At 34.4% G+C, this 15,894-nt stretch overlaps 2 protein-coding genes across 6 annotated transcripts; both read left to right on the top strand.

The window, feature by feature from the left end:
• Window positions 1-661: 661 nt before the first annotated feature.
• On the top strand, window positions 662-3,304 carry LOC128893716 (zinc finger protein 33B-like). Of its 2 annotated transcripts, none has more exons than XM_054154907.1 (6): window positions 662-1,020; window positions 1,919-2,111; window positions 2,185-2,324; window positions 2,416-2,578; window positions 2,681-2,935; window positions 3,015-3,304. In XM_054154907.1, exons 1-6 carry the CDS (start codon window positions 941-943, stop codon window positions 3,153-3,155), a joined length of 972 nt encoding a protein of 323 aa, XP_054010882.1. In that variant the 5' UTR covers window positions 662-940; the 3' UTR covers window positions 3,156-3,304. The 2 variants fall into 2 exon arrangements, with proteins under 2 accessions (XP_054010882.1, XP_054010883.1); XM_054154908.1 differs by lacking the exon at window positions 662-1,020 and adding an exon at window positions 1,088-1,608.
• Window positions 3,305-3,762: 458 nt separating this feature from the next.
• On the top strand, window positions 3,763-15,694 carry LOC128893712 (BUB3-interacting and GLEBS motif-containing protein ZNF207-like). Of its 4 annotated transcripts, none has more exons than XR_008461396.1 (7): window positions 3,763-3,957; window positions 5,218-5,344; window positions 5,427-5,791; window positions 5,967-6,300; window positions 6,368-6,776; window positions 10,501-10,802; window positions 15,503-15,694. XR_008461396.1 is itself a non-coding variant. In XM_054154901.1 (7 exons), the coding sequence occupies exons 1-6, from the start codon at window positions 3,917-3,919 to the stop codon at window positions 8,094-8,096; spliced, it is 1,374 nt and encodes a 457-aa protein (XP_054010876.1). In that variant the 5' UTR covers window positions 3,763-3,916; the 3' UTR covers window positions 8,097-8,125; window positions 10,501-11,269. The 4 variants fall into 4 exon arrangements, 3 of the variants coding, with proteins under 3 accessions (XP_054010876.1, XP_054010874.1, XP_054010877.1); XM_054154901.1 differs by lacking the exon at window positions 15,503-15,694 and adding an exon at window positions 7,999-8,125 and having other exon boundaries at window positions 10,501-11,269; XM_054154899.1 differs by lacking the exon at window positions 15,503-15,694 and having other exon boundaries at window positions 10,501-11,269.
• The last annotated feature ends 200 nt before the right edge of the window (window positions 15,695-15,894 follow it).

Here is a 15,894-nt window from a genome sequence, read left to right as displayed (position 1 = left end):
ATACAAATTGTTCTGATATACGCACATGTTTACATTTTTTCCTAATTTTTTATTATTTTTATTATTTATACGTAAATTTTAAATTACTGTTAATTACTTATATTTTTATTAAATATTACTTCTGAACAGTGGTATCCATTAGGAGTGTACAAGAAATAATGTAACATTAAATAAAATTGAAGGAGAACAATATGCGTACATATATTTTCAAAGTGTGCAAATATTTATCAACTTAATACGTAGATGACGACCGATATGTGATCAATGTTGTAAGCGTTGCTTACAACAAACCGAACGCAGTCAATGCAATAAGCTGTATTCTGCGCACAGTTCTAGCGCAGGTTAGTAGCTCCCTAGATATTTAACTTGAAAACAAAAATCATTATCATCTATTCTATGATCTACGTTACAGTTTTTATATTTTCTCGTACTCAAGCTATGTATTTTGAAAGAAGAATTAAAGATACATGTTTTATATAATCGTATTATAAATCTCAAACATGTTTTATTTTCTTAATTGCTGTAATGCAAAATCAATATTTACATTAAAATTGCCTGGCGATTTCATCTCTTAATTTTAGAATCTAAAATAATTAAAACATGAATCCACCGTGAAGAAAGTTGTTTCGTACTTTTTGCGTTGTTGATAGATGATAGGTGGCGCGACTTTCAACACAATAAAATGGCCGAAAACTGATTTTTCTTCACGAACGTGAGTTCTATGAAATTTCTAACATTTATTCGTGAATGAATGCCGTGTACATTAAAAAGCAACGATGTTTTAAAAGAACAAAGTTGCATCGTTGCGAATCGTGATCGATTAACACACATATATTGCTATTGAATTGTACGGTGCGAAGGATCTGTATGTTATATTATCTGGCGTAGAAACGTCCGGTAAATATCTGATGGTTTTTCCGAAATAGAAATTCGCGCTTAAATGAGTGCTAAAAGGCAGCACAAGTGCGTTCTCTGTGACTCGAAATTGGAATCGAAGGAAGCCCTGCAGGCACACTTTAGGTACTAACAAATGCTATTTACTTTGATCTTATTTATAATTATGTGAACGATTTCATAAAATACAAAGTCCTTTAAACACGTCTTTATTTAATTTTTTTTTTATTCTCACACAATTTGTGTAGTCGATAAAAATGATTTCAAATAGTTCATATCCTAATCATAACATTCAGCTGCATTACCGATAGAGTTCAATTATTCGCGCTATTACAATTGTTTTCATTTCTAATAGATGCTTTCACGTCAGGGTTATTGAAATAGTAGTAACATACAATAATAATAAATCAATATTACGATAAAAATAAATAATAATAATTTTTTTGATACATTTTATCACTCTTTTTAGAAATAAATAATTTATTTTAAACCTCAGCTTTCTTTAGACATTATAATGTCGAATATATTATTTGAAATATCATTAAAAATTATTTGATAGAATTTTCGCATTGTTATTTGAAAACAAGATTGATTATATGTACTGTCATGAAATACAAAGTGCAAGCATGTGTTTAATTATTTCTGTCAAATCTTTTAACTTCATGTTTGGATCTTCTTTGATAAAATGTTGAAATGAACATCACATCAATAGAAGTAAGGAGAAAAAAGTATTATTGTATGTAGAATAAATAATTGAAAACTCAAAAAGTTCAAACAAAACTAAAGTTCAGGATTTTATAAAACATTGACTGCAGATTATCATAATATTCTTTTTTTTTTTTAAGTGGAGATAATAAGTAATGTTTTTGTTTTTCCTTTAAATTTTATTCAAATCATTTATTTCTACAAAAACAACAGAAGTAAAATAAAGGAACTTTTTTTAGAAAACTTTAGTTAACAAATAAAAAAATATTTTAAGAGTAAGAAATTGTATTGTATGTAAAAAGTTAAATTCATTATGCAGAAAGCATGCCAACAAAGAAATAGATACTCGTGGCAGAGCTGTCAAAACCAACAAAAAAGCTGATACCCAGTGCGATATGTGTGGACAAGCATTTGATTCAATCACCGCAACTATAAGGCATAGATTTAAAGTCCATCCCAATTCACCAACAAAATTTTATTGTCATTACTGTGGAATGCAGTTTCCTTTAAAAGTACGTTTCTCCCCTTGCAGATTATAGTTATATCGTTATCTTAATTTTCTAAGTTATTTATTTGTTTAATTAGACACACAGGGATAATCACCAAGCATCACATGATTCATCTGAAAGTGAAAGGAAAGAACAACACAGGAAGTGTGAAGACTGTGATGTATTATTCTACAATGAAAAAGCTTTAGATTATCACTATCGTTCTATACATAAGAGGTACAATGAAGAAATATTTTGTCAAGTCTAATGCTTAAAATATTTTCAAATTGTGTTATGATACCATGTTCATAGGATATTTTATTCATAGAATGGTACATCTTTTCAAACCAATTGCAACACCACCTCCTAGCAATAAAATTAAAGTGAATTCCATGAACGATGCTCTCAGTGTATATTATTGCCATTTATGTGGTGCTGAGTATGTTATAAAATTCAATTTACAACAACATTTGGAACGGGCTCATACTCAAGTAAATCAATATAGATAAAAATGATAAAGAATTTTTAAACAAAACCTTTCAACATTAATTATACTATATTTATGAGGTTGATTTTATTTATACATTTAACAGGAAGAGAGAGAAGCTGTCCCAGAAGACTTAATAAAATGCACAGTATGTGCTGCCTTATTCTGTAGTAAAAGAGCATATGAAGTGCATAACAGCTATCACCAACCAGATGATTTATATGTAACATCAGAGGAGCAAAGATTACAAACAGTAACTAAAGTAGATCAAGATTTTGACATTAGACGAGTAGAAGGTGTAGCTGATAAGTATGTCCCAAAAGTTAATGCACCCAAAAGGCCTGCCAACAATGGCAAAAAAGTATGATAATCAAATTAATTTCCTTTATCTTCTACTTTCAAAAATTATTATTATAAGTAATAATATATTTGTTTTGTAGATCAAAAAGATACAGAAAATAGAAGTCAAAGATACAGAAGATTATCACTCTTCTGATGATGATTCAGAAGGATGTATTCCAACTAATGAATCCAGTGATCCCGAAAGTGATCTTCCATTAAAACAAAGGATTTGTAGCTAACAGAGGTCTATTATTGTTTATAAAGTATTTCTACATATTTGAAAGTTTCCAAATATCGCAACTGTGTTAAAATTATTGTTTTAAAGTTTATGGATGTGTAAGACATAATTGTAGATGATAATCTCTATATTAGTATTTTTTTATTAATATATACATATATTTTCATTTATTTAATTTACCTTCTCGCAAATAATTTTTGTTTATAGCATTGATTCATTCCTTGCTGTAAATACATTGTCCGTACTTAACATATTTTCACAAATGTTTATGTATGATGTAATCACTTTTACGAAATATATTATGTATTCAATAAAATATCCAAGTACAGCACTTAAAGCTTGTATTAGAAATTAGGATGTAAAATGATTGCGGTATTGTTACATATCATTAATAAAATAGTTTTCCTATTAAAACGATAATATAATATAATACATCTTCTCTTTCATATTTTGATTTTTATATAAATAATATCTATAGTAATATTTCAATTAGAAAGTAGTATTTATACAGTATTTTACTGAATTTTTACTATGTCCATCTTGATGTAACCATGCGAATGAACCTAGTGACTTTTCTGCGATCCTATTGGCTACAGCTCTTTCCGTCAAACACGGAAAAGATGCAGTCGCCATTTTGCGTTATTGGTTTTTACGTGTGTATGCAGTGCAGCTAGTTTGATATACCAATTCTCATTACGTATCGCAAAGCATTAATTAGCATATTTTTGCTAATCCTCGATTGTTAAAAGCCGACAGAATAGAATGGGACGTAAGAAGAAGAAGCAGTCGAGACCCTGGTGTTGGTATCCTTTTCCAAAACACCCTTCGTTAAGGGATACTTTACGTAACTGTATTTTTAGATCATAAATCACGGTCGTAATATATTTTGCTTTTGTAAAAGTCAGATCGAAAATATCCCAACAACGTATCAACTACTGTACCGTTTCTGTTATCGTACTCTGTTTTCTGGTTCGAAGATCGCTATCACATCGTAGAATATTCTTTTCAAATGCGTTTAATGTGTATGACGGGTTAAAGTGGCCGATTCTTTGAGAAATCGATATTTCGTTAGCCACTATAACCGACTAATACTTTTACCGTCGTAAAACGATTCGTTTATGAAGCGACACGCTTTACTTCAACTTCGTCGATATAGTACATGCTACTTTTACTGTTTTAAAAGTTTTTTGAAATGAGCAACTGATATTACTTCAAGAAGGATAAAGGAATGGAATGAAACTTCACTGAACACTACTTTGGTTGATATTGTTTTGTGTTAATATGGTTTTTGTGCTTTGTATAAAATCTACATGTTTAGTTAAATACGTGTAATTGTAATGCATGTTATGCAAAGAGTGCATATGACCAACAAATTGGTGATTTGTGACAATAATTTTGTGCTTCATTGTTTTGAGCACAGTCAACTTCGATATCGGTGCATACTGTGCGTGGAAGACTTTTTTAATCATTGAATATATATAACTGCTCATAGTCAATCCGTTAAAACCAATTTACAAAGGTATGTGCCAACTGTGAAAGTATCTTCCTAGATGTGACTAGGAGAGTCATTTTTATTGTTTTATTATCCAACTTATATAACTACATTATTGAATTGTATTGTAGGGTTTATATCAGATTTGTATTATCCAATAATTTTACAGTGATCTAAGCGAATAAATATCATGAGTGATGTATGCTTCTTTAAATGAAACAAAATCTACTGTGAAGACATTTGTGTTTACATCAATTGCCATATATGTAAGGTTAAAATGATATTGTCCATTTAAATTTTTAAGTTTCTTGATGTCACATTTCTTTTTATATCTAAATCTTCTCTACCTGTACTAATAAATTGATTTGGTCAAAGCTTGGTATTTTCATATGATATATTTTAACAAATACTGTGGTCACTATAGTTTTAAGTTTTTAATTTATAATTTTCAAATTTTCTGTGTAAATTGCTTTCTCTTCATTTACTAAATACGTAATATGTATTTACCAATATATAAGTATACTAAAAGTATATATTTATATTTGTATATTTCCTTAATACATTTGATCAGGTATTGTAATAGAGAATTTGAAGATGAGAAGATTCTCATTCAGCATCAAAAAGCAAAACATTTCAAATGCCATATCTGTCACAAAAAGCTTTACACAGGGCCAGGGCTTAGTATACACTGTATGCAGGTAATGTTTACAGATTTTTGTTCAGGTATTATACAAGTATAGAGATAAGTATAAAAGAAACTAATCATTTCAATGTTTTTAGGTACATAAAGAAGCAATAGATAAGGTACCTAATTCTTTGCCAAATCGTAGCAATATTGAAATAGAAATTTATGGCATGGAAGGTATACCGCCAAATGATGCAAAAGAACATGAAAGGCAAAGGAATGGAGGCAGACCTGGTTCGCCGAGCTCTGGCGAAGACGAACCTGTCCGGAAAAAGACAAAGCCAGAGGGTTTGTTGGGTTCTGCACCAGGGGCAATGCCTACAGGTTCAAACATGATGCAAGGCGTAATGCCAGGTATGGCCGCTCATCCGGGTATGCCACCAATGGGGCAGTTCCCACCACCTATGCACCATATGATGGGACCTATGGGTCATGTAGGTCCACCTTTCATGGGACCTGGGTATGTATAATTTTTTCTTTTAAAAGCAGACAGCGTGAAAGAAGAATAACTTTTGTGATATTAATTTAATGCAAGTTAGGTAAATACAATCTTTTTAAGTTCTTAAATTTATAAGTATTGTAAAAGGAGAAAAGGCATACAAGAGTGAACTAATGAATTTTTGTTTGTTTTTTAGCATGATGCCTGGAATGCCAGGTATGCCACCAGGTATACAACCACCGGTGTCAGGTGCATCTATTCCACCAGCTCGACCATTATTTCCAAGTGCCGCGGCTGTTTCGACAGCTGCGTCTACAGCTGTGACCTCTCCTCTAGGCACAGATTTTAAACCAATTACGTCAATAGCTGGTGGTTCTATAGGACCTATTAAACCAACATTCCCTGCTTACATTAATGCCGATAGTAATACCACCACTAGCAATAATATTGGAACAGATCAAAAAGTAAATCTTATAGCAACTACTAGTGCTGCTATTAAAATCATTCATCCACCAGAGGATCTTAGTTTAGTAAGTTGATCAATCATTATTTATATGTTTCCATTGAATTCGGAAAGTAACGAAACGAAAATTATAGGAGGAAATTAGAGCAAGACTTCCAAAATATCAACGGCGGCAAACTGAAGAAACTCGAACTGTACAGACTGATCCTAGTCAACAAGCTGCTGCTTTGCAGCAGCACCATCAACAACAACAACAGCAACAACAACAACAGCAGCAGCAGCAGCAGCAAGCTGCAGCTGCCAATGCAGCTGCTGCATTTCAGGATCAGCAGCAAAGACAACAAGCTGCATTAAATGCTCTTCAACAACAACAAAGATTTCAGAGACCTCCACAGACAGTCATGGTTCCTGCATCGGCTGCAATGCCTGTTAGTTCAGTTGCTCTGATGGCACCGCTTATGCGGCCTACTATGACTCTAGCTGCACCTGCTCTGATTCATGGAGGTAACATGATGCGACCGCCCCCCATGGGCCTGCCACCAGGTAAGTGTCTATTATTTTGTATGCTCACTCTGTTCCAATGAGAGCACTCCCGCAGTACCCATTAATCAACGTGAATATTTCAATTATTTAAAATTGTTTTATGTGCTCGTGCCAGTATTTAAACCTGAAACTATCGAGGATGATTAAATAAATGTGCGATTCAATTTTGTTTAAACCCAAAACTATTCCGTTTTCTATATCTTATTCGACAAATTTTTCGGTAAATATTCATAAATTTTCATCGATATCACTTCTATGGTTTCACGTTTAGTTTTTGCTGAAGCCAATATAAAAATTACGTATAAAATCTTTTGTTTTAGACACATTAACGCATACATATCTATATATATTTACAATTTTAGAATTAAACGCTAAAGTTAGATAATACATTGTATACTTCATAAAATATTTGCAGTATATTTTTAGTTAGGCATTAAAATAATAACATTGATATTAATGTAAAGAGATTTCAGAGTATCCTAATTAGGGAGATAACTTTGGACAATAATGAGTTTATCCAAAAATCTTGAACAATATTCGATTCATTCGCTATAAGTATAGTTTCATTTTTTTAACGTGACAAATGCAGTATAATATACCTTTGCACTTCATCCACTACCGAGCAGCCCCTTGCCCCGACCCCTAATAACAAATTAGATTTGCCCGACGGCTAGAACTACGTTACGTATGAATGATAGTGACAGAGGACAAAGACTTAGGGGGAAGTGTTATAATAAGGCACATAAGATATTTAAATTTCAAGAGTGTAAAAGAGAGAAAGAGGAAGAAAGAAGTATGATTGTACAGATACTACGGCACACACAGGATTCACCTGTGTATCAAAATTGATGCGTGTCTTGTACGTTTATGCTTTAACGGTGCGTTTGCAGGGTGCCCAGTCACTCCTTGGTGAGTGTCAAACGAACCCAGTCTGGTTACTAAAACTATGTTTTATACAAGCGCAACAAGGTTGGTCCTTAGCAATTAGCATGCGGTGACATGGCCTATATATACATATATATATAGCTATATATGTATAAATATGTGTATATATATATACACATACACACAAATTATTATTCTTATTAATTATCATTACTTTTATTTATTATTATTATTATTATTATTATTATGATTATATTATTATTATTAGTATTATTATCATCGTCACATAATACACGTATATATATTTCTGTATATTTATATTATTGTCACTGGGCAGGTGGGTCGAGCGGCCAACGATATTGCATCTGTTCTGATTCCTTCAACGCCGGACAGCCACACTTTGATTTTGGACACATCACGACCCTTTGGACGTGAAATGCCTCTTCTTGAAACTAGAGTACTCGGTATCAGAAGCACGATTATGCTAGATTTATATTTTTATAATTGCGGTATATATAATATGCCTGCTTTTCAATTTTAATAGAGAAATTTACAGTTTATATATACATAACGCATATGTATATGTATATGTATGTGCGTGTATACACTTACATACATATATATGTCCATAGATATATTTTTCTCTGAATTGATAAAAGCTCAACTGCGAAATTAATTCGACTTTCGGCCGCTCGGCTGGTTCATCATATATATAATTTTTTTTCTGTTCCATTAGCTTCTTTATTCACTATCTCCACTTAACCATATTCTTCTTACGACTCACTTGCCGTTATCTTTCCAACCTTATTACTATCCCGTCTCTTCATATTACTTATATAGCTTGAATTCCTGGTGTTGTGATATAGTAGTGAAGAAATAGCTTCTTAGGCACGGTACTGACAGTCGTTCGAAGTTGTCATTTTAACAAAAGAAAAGTCGATGCATAATTTCGATGATAATAACCATCCCTTCCTTCTTTATATTCACAGAGGATTTTTGAAACTTTACGTTTACTGTCTTCTTTTTTTTTTTTTTTTTTTTAATCATTAATTACAGAATATAGAATAATTGGTTATTTATGTTTATTATGTAATTACGCTGAATAGAATTATAGACTTTAATGGTACTTGAATCTATCCAATGGATCGATTAGATTTTCCTAACGTAAACGACATAATTCCTCCCGAGTTTGGACGTTTCAACGAGAGGTTTACCACACATGCTTCAAAGTACTTGCGTACAAAACAGAAAAAAGAGGGAAGGGATTATTTTTGGTGGAACTGTTTTCATCGTAGTATATATCATGATCAAAGAGAAATTTGCAACAAGAACGAACGTAATGTATCTCCCTCACACCATAGCCTTAGCTTTTGTGTCACACAAACGATTTTAGACAAGTCGTGTCAATTCACAGTAAATAAGCGATTTCACGTTACCCAGTATACTTACAATTCATACATACATCTGATTGCACTTATATATTTGATACCGTGCGATAAAGGTGCCTAATTTAATATCGACAAATGAGGGGATCACCATTACGATCAGAATTTTACTCTGTGCCTATATTGTACATTATTAATGATCGTTGCCAGTAAGAGCTATACGTATAAACAAATAATTTCGGGATAGGTGTAGACTATTTACTTTAGATAGTGTTAAAGTATTTAGTAATACCGATGAAATTTGAGCTTCAAACATTGTTTAAATCATTGGAAATCGAAACACTTGCACACAGGAATCAGAATAATCAGAAAAAAAAAAAGGAATATCGATGTTACAAACTTATGTTATTACTTCATTTGCTTTTCGTGAAAGCGCTTTTGGAGCAGTGTCTTGGAAGATCGGTTGGCAGCCGAGCGATTTGCTCATAAGATGATAAGATAAATACCTAACGGTTCTCTTTCTTTCTTTGTATGGTGTGAGGTTTTGTGTGGTATCACATTTTGTCCGTTTGTTGTGATTTGTATTGCATATGCGGCACTTTGCATGCTGAGCTCAATTCCTCGTATAGTTTGGCAATTTGCATCGATAAAGTTGCTAGATAGACGTAGGTGGGCTGCTAATGATAAACCCTTGCGGGTGTATATTATCCTAGAAGACTCGAGTCTCTCTCTCATTTCATCACTTTACAAAAGAGCACATCATTGAAGGAGATATGAGATGTATTTAAATTCTTGAATCAATTTCGCTATGAAAATGTTTTTCCTTTCTCTGTTATTTTACTTTCGTATTTAGTAAAACGGAAATACTATATAAAATAATATTATCGTTAAATGGTTAAGGAGACTACCGGTTGGACTCTGTTATTTTTGTCGAAAGGAAAACCAATTTTGTTGTGAATTTTATTTGAGAAAATACCATCGGTCGGCTGTCAGACAACTTCCCGTTCAGAAGAGTATACCTTCTCTCGAGCAGTTCGGAATATATTGGAAGAAATGCCAGCGGTGTGCATGAATTAGGATTGATATTTAATTTTGCGCTACGGAAACCTTACATTGTAGAATTAATCGTTTTAACAACGTTTACACATGAACCGTTTCTTTCAAAATTCCGTAACTTTTCTACTGAACGTTACGCAGCCTCCAAAACAAAACTGCAAAATTCTTGTCGAGAAGAAACGGAAGACAGAGTGCAGAAAGAGGAGAGCAATGTATGCATTTAATATACTACACGTACATAGAGATTTATTTATGTTTAACTATTACTCTCGCGACGTAAGTATATATAAATGATTATTTACAGATTGTTGAGACAAATAAAATAAGACGTTGAAGGAACGATCGTGGGATTAAAGTTTTTTCGGTTATATTGATTGACGATGCGTTGTCTTTTTCAGGGATGATAGGAGCGTTACCACCAGGCGCGATGCATCCGGCATTCGCAACCCCAATGGGTTTTCCTGGTGCGCCGATGTTGGCTCCAATGATGCACCCACGCTTCAGATGATCACCTCCCATGGACGGGCCCACCCCGCCACTGCACTTCGTGCTTTGGGCCCGCCCCTAAATTTTATTAGGGTTCGGACCTGATCGAGAAGAAGAAAGAAGCACGCGTAAAACATGTTCGCTCGCGTGGACACACTTCGTTGATCGGCCGCGGCTGCACTTGACGCATCCTCTCCCACGAAGTTTACAAGAAGTTAGCAAAATCTTTGTTTTTTTAATTATATATGATTGCAAAACACATCACGTCAGTGCCTGAGAGGGTTTACCAGGTGCAGTGGAAACGGTCGGCTGTTCTCCTTAGACTTTGCACCAGTAAAAGGAGAATAAACAATTTTACAATCGTTTGCATGGCTCCACGATTACACAAAATCAAAGCACTGCTGTAATTTCATTCTAAAGGAGCTTGAGCCATTCCGAATGTTGTACGACAAATTTGTTTGTCTAACAAACGCATCAAGGTTTTGATCCTTCGAGTAACCTTTAGTACTCATCTTTGTTGTTATATTGTCATCCACATATCTAGCATTGAAATTATAGTTTTATAAAACGTAATGGCAGTGCGTTGTTGATGACTGTATTAGCGCGAAAGTTTCCGTTAGGATACTCCTAAGCTGCTGATACAGACGTATTGTTGCTAAGTCATATGTAAACAATTCTACGTTGTTCGTTATCATACGAATGACGAAGATCAGTTCCGAAAGGTGTGAACTTTCGATTGATTAGTCTAGAAAAAAGGAACTTCTACACGACCCGGTATTCTGTTATTTTACGGTAGACCGTTTCCACGCGCTGTTTCTCAGCCTCTGCACCAGTGTTCTCTTGGAGAGACGCGATCGCGGAAAGGTGGCGCTTCACACTGCAGCTATTATATGTAGAAACTGAATTTACTTTCACGGGAACATCCTAAAGTACTAATCACCGACTTTTACGAATCTTTTGTACGAAAGTTACAAAAATTTGCCTACCGTTTCTTTTATCGATAATTCATATCGAGAAATCTAATTTGGTACGAGATCATGACAACTTAGCTGTAGATGATGATTAAATGCGATATAAATCAATTTTTTCGTCGGTTTTAATATAAAACCAGCATTTTACATTTTTTCTCGCGTTTCTATTTTTCATGTGGATTTTCAATTAATAAATTTGAATGTTTATTTTTCTACACTCGTTGTTAGTTACTGCGCAAGTATAACAAATTTTCGGTGTGGACAAGTTTCGTAATTAAATTATTTTCCACGCTTGATCGTTTTTAAGATGACTATTAGCACATTTACGATATGGATGTTCACCGATAAAGGAAATAATGCAATAACATTTTTGTAAGAATTACTAATTACAAAAGTTTTATTAAAATCGGTGATTAACACTTTATAATGTTTTTCGTATTCTTTGAATTTACTCTTCCTCTGTTAGGAAATTATTGTAAACTTACTCTAAATGTATATATCGATTATGTAAAGATTCTACATTTGTTTAGGATCTTAATTTTGTAATATACTTCTGTAAAATATCATTCGCGTTACTTGAATTTCTTAGTTGAGAAGGTATGAAAATGCAAGCCGCAGTGTGAACATTCTGTCGCCTCAGGTTAGTTTGCCACAACTTTTATTTTGTTAACGTTTCAGATCGAGTCGTTTTGCTTTTGCTCGGTAATTCACATCCTCCCACCTTCGAGTGGCGTTTAGAACTTTATAGAAGAACTTTAAAGAAGATACTATTCATCCCAGTAGCTAAAGTTAATTAAATATTACAAGTATCTATAACATTAAATTGTCATAAATTATTTCGATGATACATCGACCACAAAGCAGAAGTAATCGATTCGATCCGAGAAAGCCCTCTTCCTTTGCAAGGAACATGTTGGCGACGCATGAGTGAGTGGTAAGTACGGAGGGTGCTCACAAAAATCGACACCAGCTCTCTCTACACTCGACTCACGCCATTTTCTTTACTTTGTCCTATATTAAATCACTGGCGGTCCGATCGTGGAGTATACCATTTTAAAAAATTTTAATCATCGCAATGTTTAGTCGATACTCCTGTCGGATGTTCGTAATTTGTTCAGTCACGTTTCCAACCGTACCGAAGCTTTAAACATTAGACTCTACAATCGGACGAAATTCTGCTCCATCCTTTGGAAAACTTCTCATCCCTCTTTCGTCTTTCCCACTATTATTCCAACGTTTTCTTTTCTATCGTTCTATTACTTCCTCAGGGTGTCTACTGACAACGAGACGATGCAAATCGTCGAACGCTGAAATACATTCACATTTATGTAATGCGGTCTAACTCTGATATGCGAAGAAGAAAAAAAGAAAAAAAAGAAACGATAACATGTGAAAAGAACAAAGATATTTGTAGAAAACACTCTCTTGTAGGTCGATGGTGATCGAACGTTTGTTTCTTGGAGATTTCAGTTGCCAAGGCTCAGAACATTTCATGCTTTCGGACGGATGGAAATCGGGCATGTGACTGTATAGCGAAAGTGTGGCGAAGACGGTGCAAAAGGAGGCTAGAAACTGATGTCGTGGACTTTCGGTGCTAGTTGCGTATTTAGCTAAAAGATAAAAGAAACGAGAGACCATGAATCCTTACGGTTCTAATTTATTAATCGTTCGACATTGAAATCGCGAGTACGGTGAAATCGTTCTCTGCGCGGAAGGTTTACCTCAGTAGGCACCCTGTTTGTCTATTCTTTCACTCGATTTCTACCAGTACTTCGAGAAAAAATATGAAACAGCATACCGCGCCGTACAACACGTGTACGTATCTAAAACAAAACTACGCATCGTTATGAATATACTTCATTTTCAGGGGTTGTCTTTCCGAATCGTGTTTTCGCGAAACCTTGGTATTTGTCCGCGATCAGAGACGATTCGCGCGACCGTTTTACTTCTAGGCAAATGGAATTTCTCGTAGGGAATACGCGCAGGAGGCATTTCTCGTTTAACGAGACTGCCGAGAGATGGCCGAACGTTTGCCTCCCGACCGCGCTTGTTATTTCGTTTCGAGATTCGGCAGGACAATCTGATGGCAGAATTGGACATGTAGAAGTTCTGTTATTTATTGAGTGTCACATTATCAACTTGTTTCGAATAAAGACGTTCTGTGGAAAGCTCGAATGATTAGGCATAGTCTGTCGTTCTGGGAGATCTTTCGTTTGAAGATTTACGTTAGAAAATATTCTATAATCTTGTATAATCTCTGTATGCCTGCGCGTTCATCTTCGGCTGTAACGTTAATGTAAATAGTTACTTTATCGCGGTACTCTGTATTTTCTATACATCGTTGTTTTCTACTTGTTATTTCTACTTGTTTATTTTAAATATAAAACTGTATGTTGATGGATTTTTTCCCAGAATGGCGGGCGACAGCCACATATTGTTTCAACCAATCACAGCTGTGACCGCTGTTGGACCTTATCGGTCCCTTGCCTGAAGGCAGGCGATTGTTTGGACCTACCGTCCTAGAGTCGAGGCACATGCTAGCTTCCCGACTTTTCATTCAATTTCATTACAGGACGTAAAATCGATCTACGGTTTTCGAGAATTTTATCGGATACGCTAAGTGTTGTTATTTGCAAGTTTTTAATCGTAATTGTTTCGTACCAAGTATAGCTGGACTCTGATAAATGTAAACTCGTATCGAGATAACGTTTAGGTTGTAAGAAACGGGAGATAAGTGAGAAACGAAGAGAATCGGGAAGTTCTATGGTCCTTGGCTGCATGGACGCGTGGCTGGACCGAGAAACAATATTAATCGTAATCAGTAATGAGTCGCGGGTATATTGTATTAACCGACTCGATCGGTCGAAACGTTGGAACGAGAGAATTATAGAGATTTATACTTAGAATTAATAGCGATCTAATGTACTATAATATCCTAATATACTTAGAATTAAAACGAATATGTACGCAGCATATGTACATTGTACAATGTACATTAATTTTTGTCTCCAGCAACTATTATTTTTGGTAATCCGATATCTTAAAAGCGAAGTTATGTAAAAGAATTATCGCGTTAAGCAGGGTATTAGGTGTATTTATTAACTGTCAAGCTGTATCTTTAATTGTTTACGGTTAAACTTGAATGGATGCCGTCGATACGGTTAGTAGTTAGTTCGATCGTCTCCGATTCTCTTTGGATTTAAGTATTAGGAGATGAAAAAGACTGAAAAGTATATTTGGAATTCTCTCGTTCGACGGTTCGATCGTTCGTAGAATGCTTAGCTGGCTCTGTGTGTATATCGATACATCTGTATTTTACGTTGCGCAAGGACCCTTCATTATCCTGTTCCTTTTTACGCTAATAATGTCTTTCCACTTGGTGATAGCGGATGCACGATTCGCTCGTGGGGGTCGCTTTGCTCGAGGAACCGGTAACGCGGTGGCTCTTTGTCATTCTAATATCTTATTCGACGGCTCGAGGTATCCGGAATTAAGTGCTACCTGTGAAACGATAGTGAATCTTAACTTTTACTTTATCATAGCTGTTCATATATTGCATAAATAATTGTTTCTAGTCTTTGTATTTCTTCTTTTTGTTTTTTCTTTTCTCTTTTAGATAAAATGCGAAGTCATCGACGACACGGGTACGGTGTTTTCCGCCACATATATATTTTTATTAAGAAAATAGTTGATATTATTTCCGCAAACAATCAAAAGTTAGATTGATTTTTGGTGGAATTGATTGCCTTTGCGATATGTTGTTTTGTTTTTTTTTTTTTTATCTCTCATTTAATCTCAATTGTTGTACATGTAGTTGAGAACTCTCGAGAGAACATCGTGGTAAATCGAAATAATAGCACTGTTGTAATTTAATATTTTAGTTTTTCATTTGCAATGTTTGGAAGATAGAGTTTTTCATGCAAGTACTGAATTCGAATTTTAGGTTGCACTTTATTCCTGCGCGGACCGCTCACGGAAATTAGCAGTAGTACTCTACTCTTCTACAGCATTGTTGTTTTCAGCCGACTGGGCCTGAGCAAAACGGGCAATAATGTCCAAGAAAATACAGAAATGGGTGACACCTACACCTGTACCCTCGTTAAAACAGGATGAATAAATAAAAATTGTTTGATAATTCTGTTTAAGCGTTATCACAATTAAGATCATCGTTATTTCACTTGTTCTTCGAGAATTTCTTTATTAAATTGGATGGAGAATTATAAGGAACTCGTCTATTAAACGTGCAAGAATTCAACTCTAGAGGAAAAAGTATCTCCGTGATGCATCGAAGAAAATTAGACGATGATATTAACTTCGTTAACGCTTACTTTTCTT

The sequence above is a fragment of the Hylaeus anthracinus genome, unplaced genomic scaffold, assembly GCF_026225885.1.
Source record: "Hylaeus anthracinus isolate JK02 unplaced genomic scaffold, UHH_iyHylAnth1.0_haploid 3, whole genome shotgun sequence".
Lineage (NCBI taxonomy): Eukaryota > Metazoa > Arthropoda > Insecta > Hymenoptera > Colletidae > Hylaeus > Hylaeus anthracinus.
The sequence above is the reverse complement of the archived record's forward strand: the minus strand, read 5'-3'. Positions and strand labels throughout refer to the sequence as shown.

Bases quoted from the DNA above. Each gene is read 5' to 3' on its own strand.
- LOC128893716 (XM_054154907.1), top strand. From the start codon at position 941: ATGAGTGCTAAAAGGCAGCACAAGTGCGTTCTCTGTGACTCGAAATTG. The intron at 1,021-1,918 runs GTACTAACAAAT...TTCATTATGCAG, and splicing joins GCCCTGCAGGCACACTTTAG to AAAGCATGCCAACAAAGAAA. The intron at 2,112-2,184 runs GTACGTTTCTCC...TTGTTTAATTAG, and splicing joins GAATGCAGTTTCCTTTAAAA to ACACACAGGGATAATCACCA.
- LOC128893712 (XM_054154899.1), top strand. From the start codon at position 3,917: ATGGGACGTAAGAAGAAGAAGCAGTCGAGACCCTGGTGTTG. The intron at 5,345-5,426 runs GTAATGTTTACA...CAATGTTTTTAG, and splicing joins TTAGTATACACTGTATGCAG to GTACATAAAGAAGCAATAGA. The intron at 5,792-5,966 runs GTATGTATAATT...TTTGTTTTTTAG, and splicing joins CCACCTTTCATGGGACCTGG to CATGATGCCTGGAATGCCAG.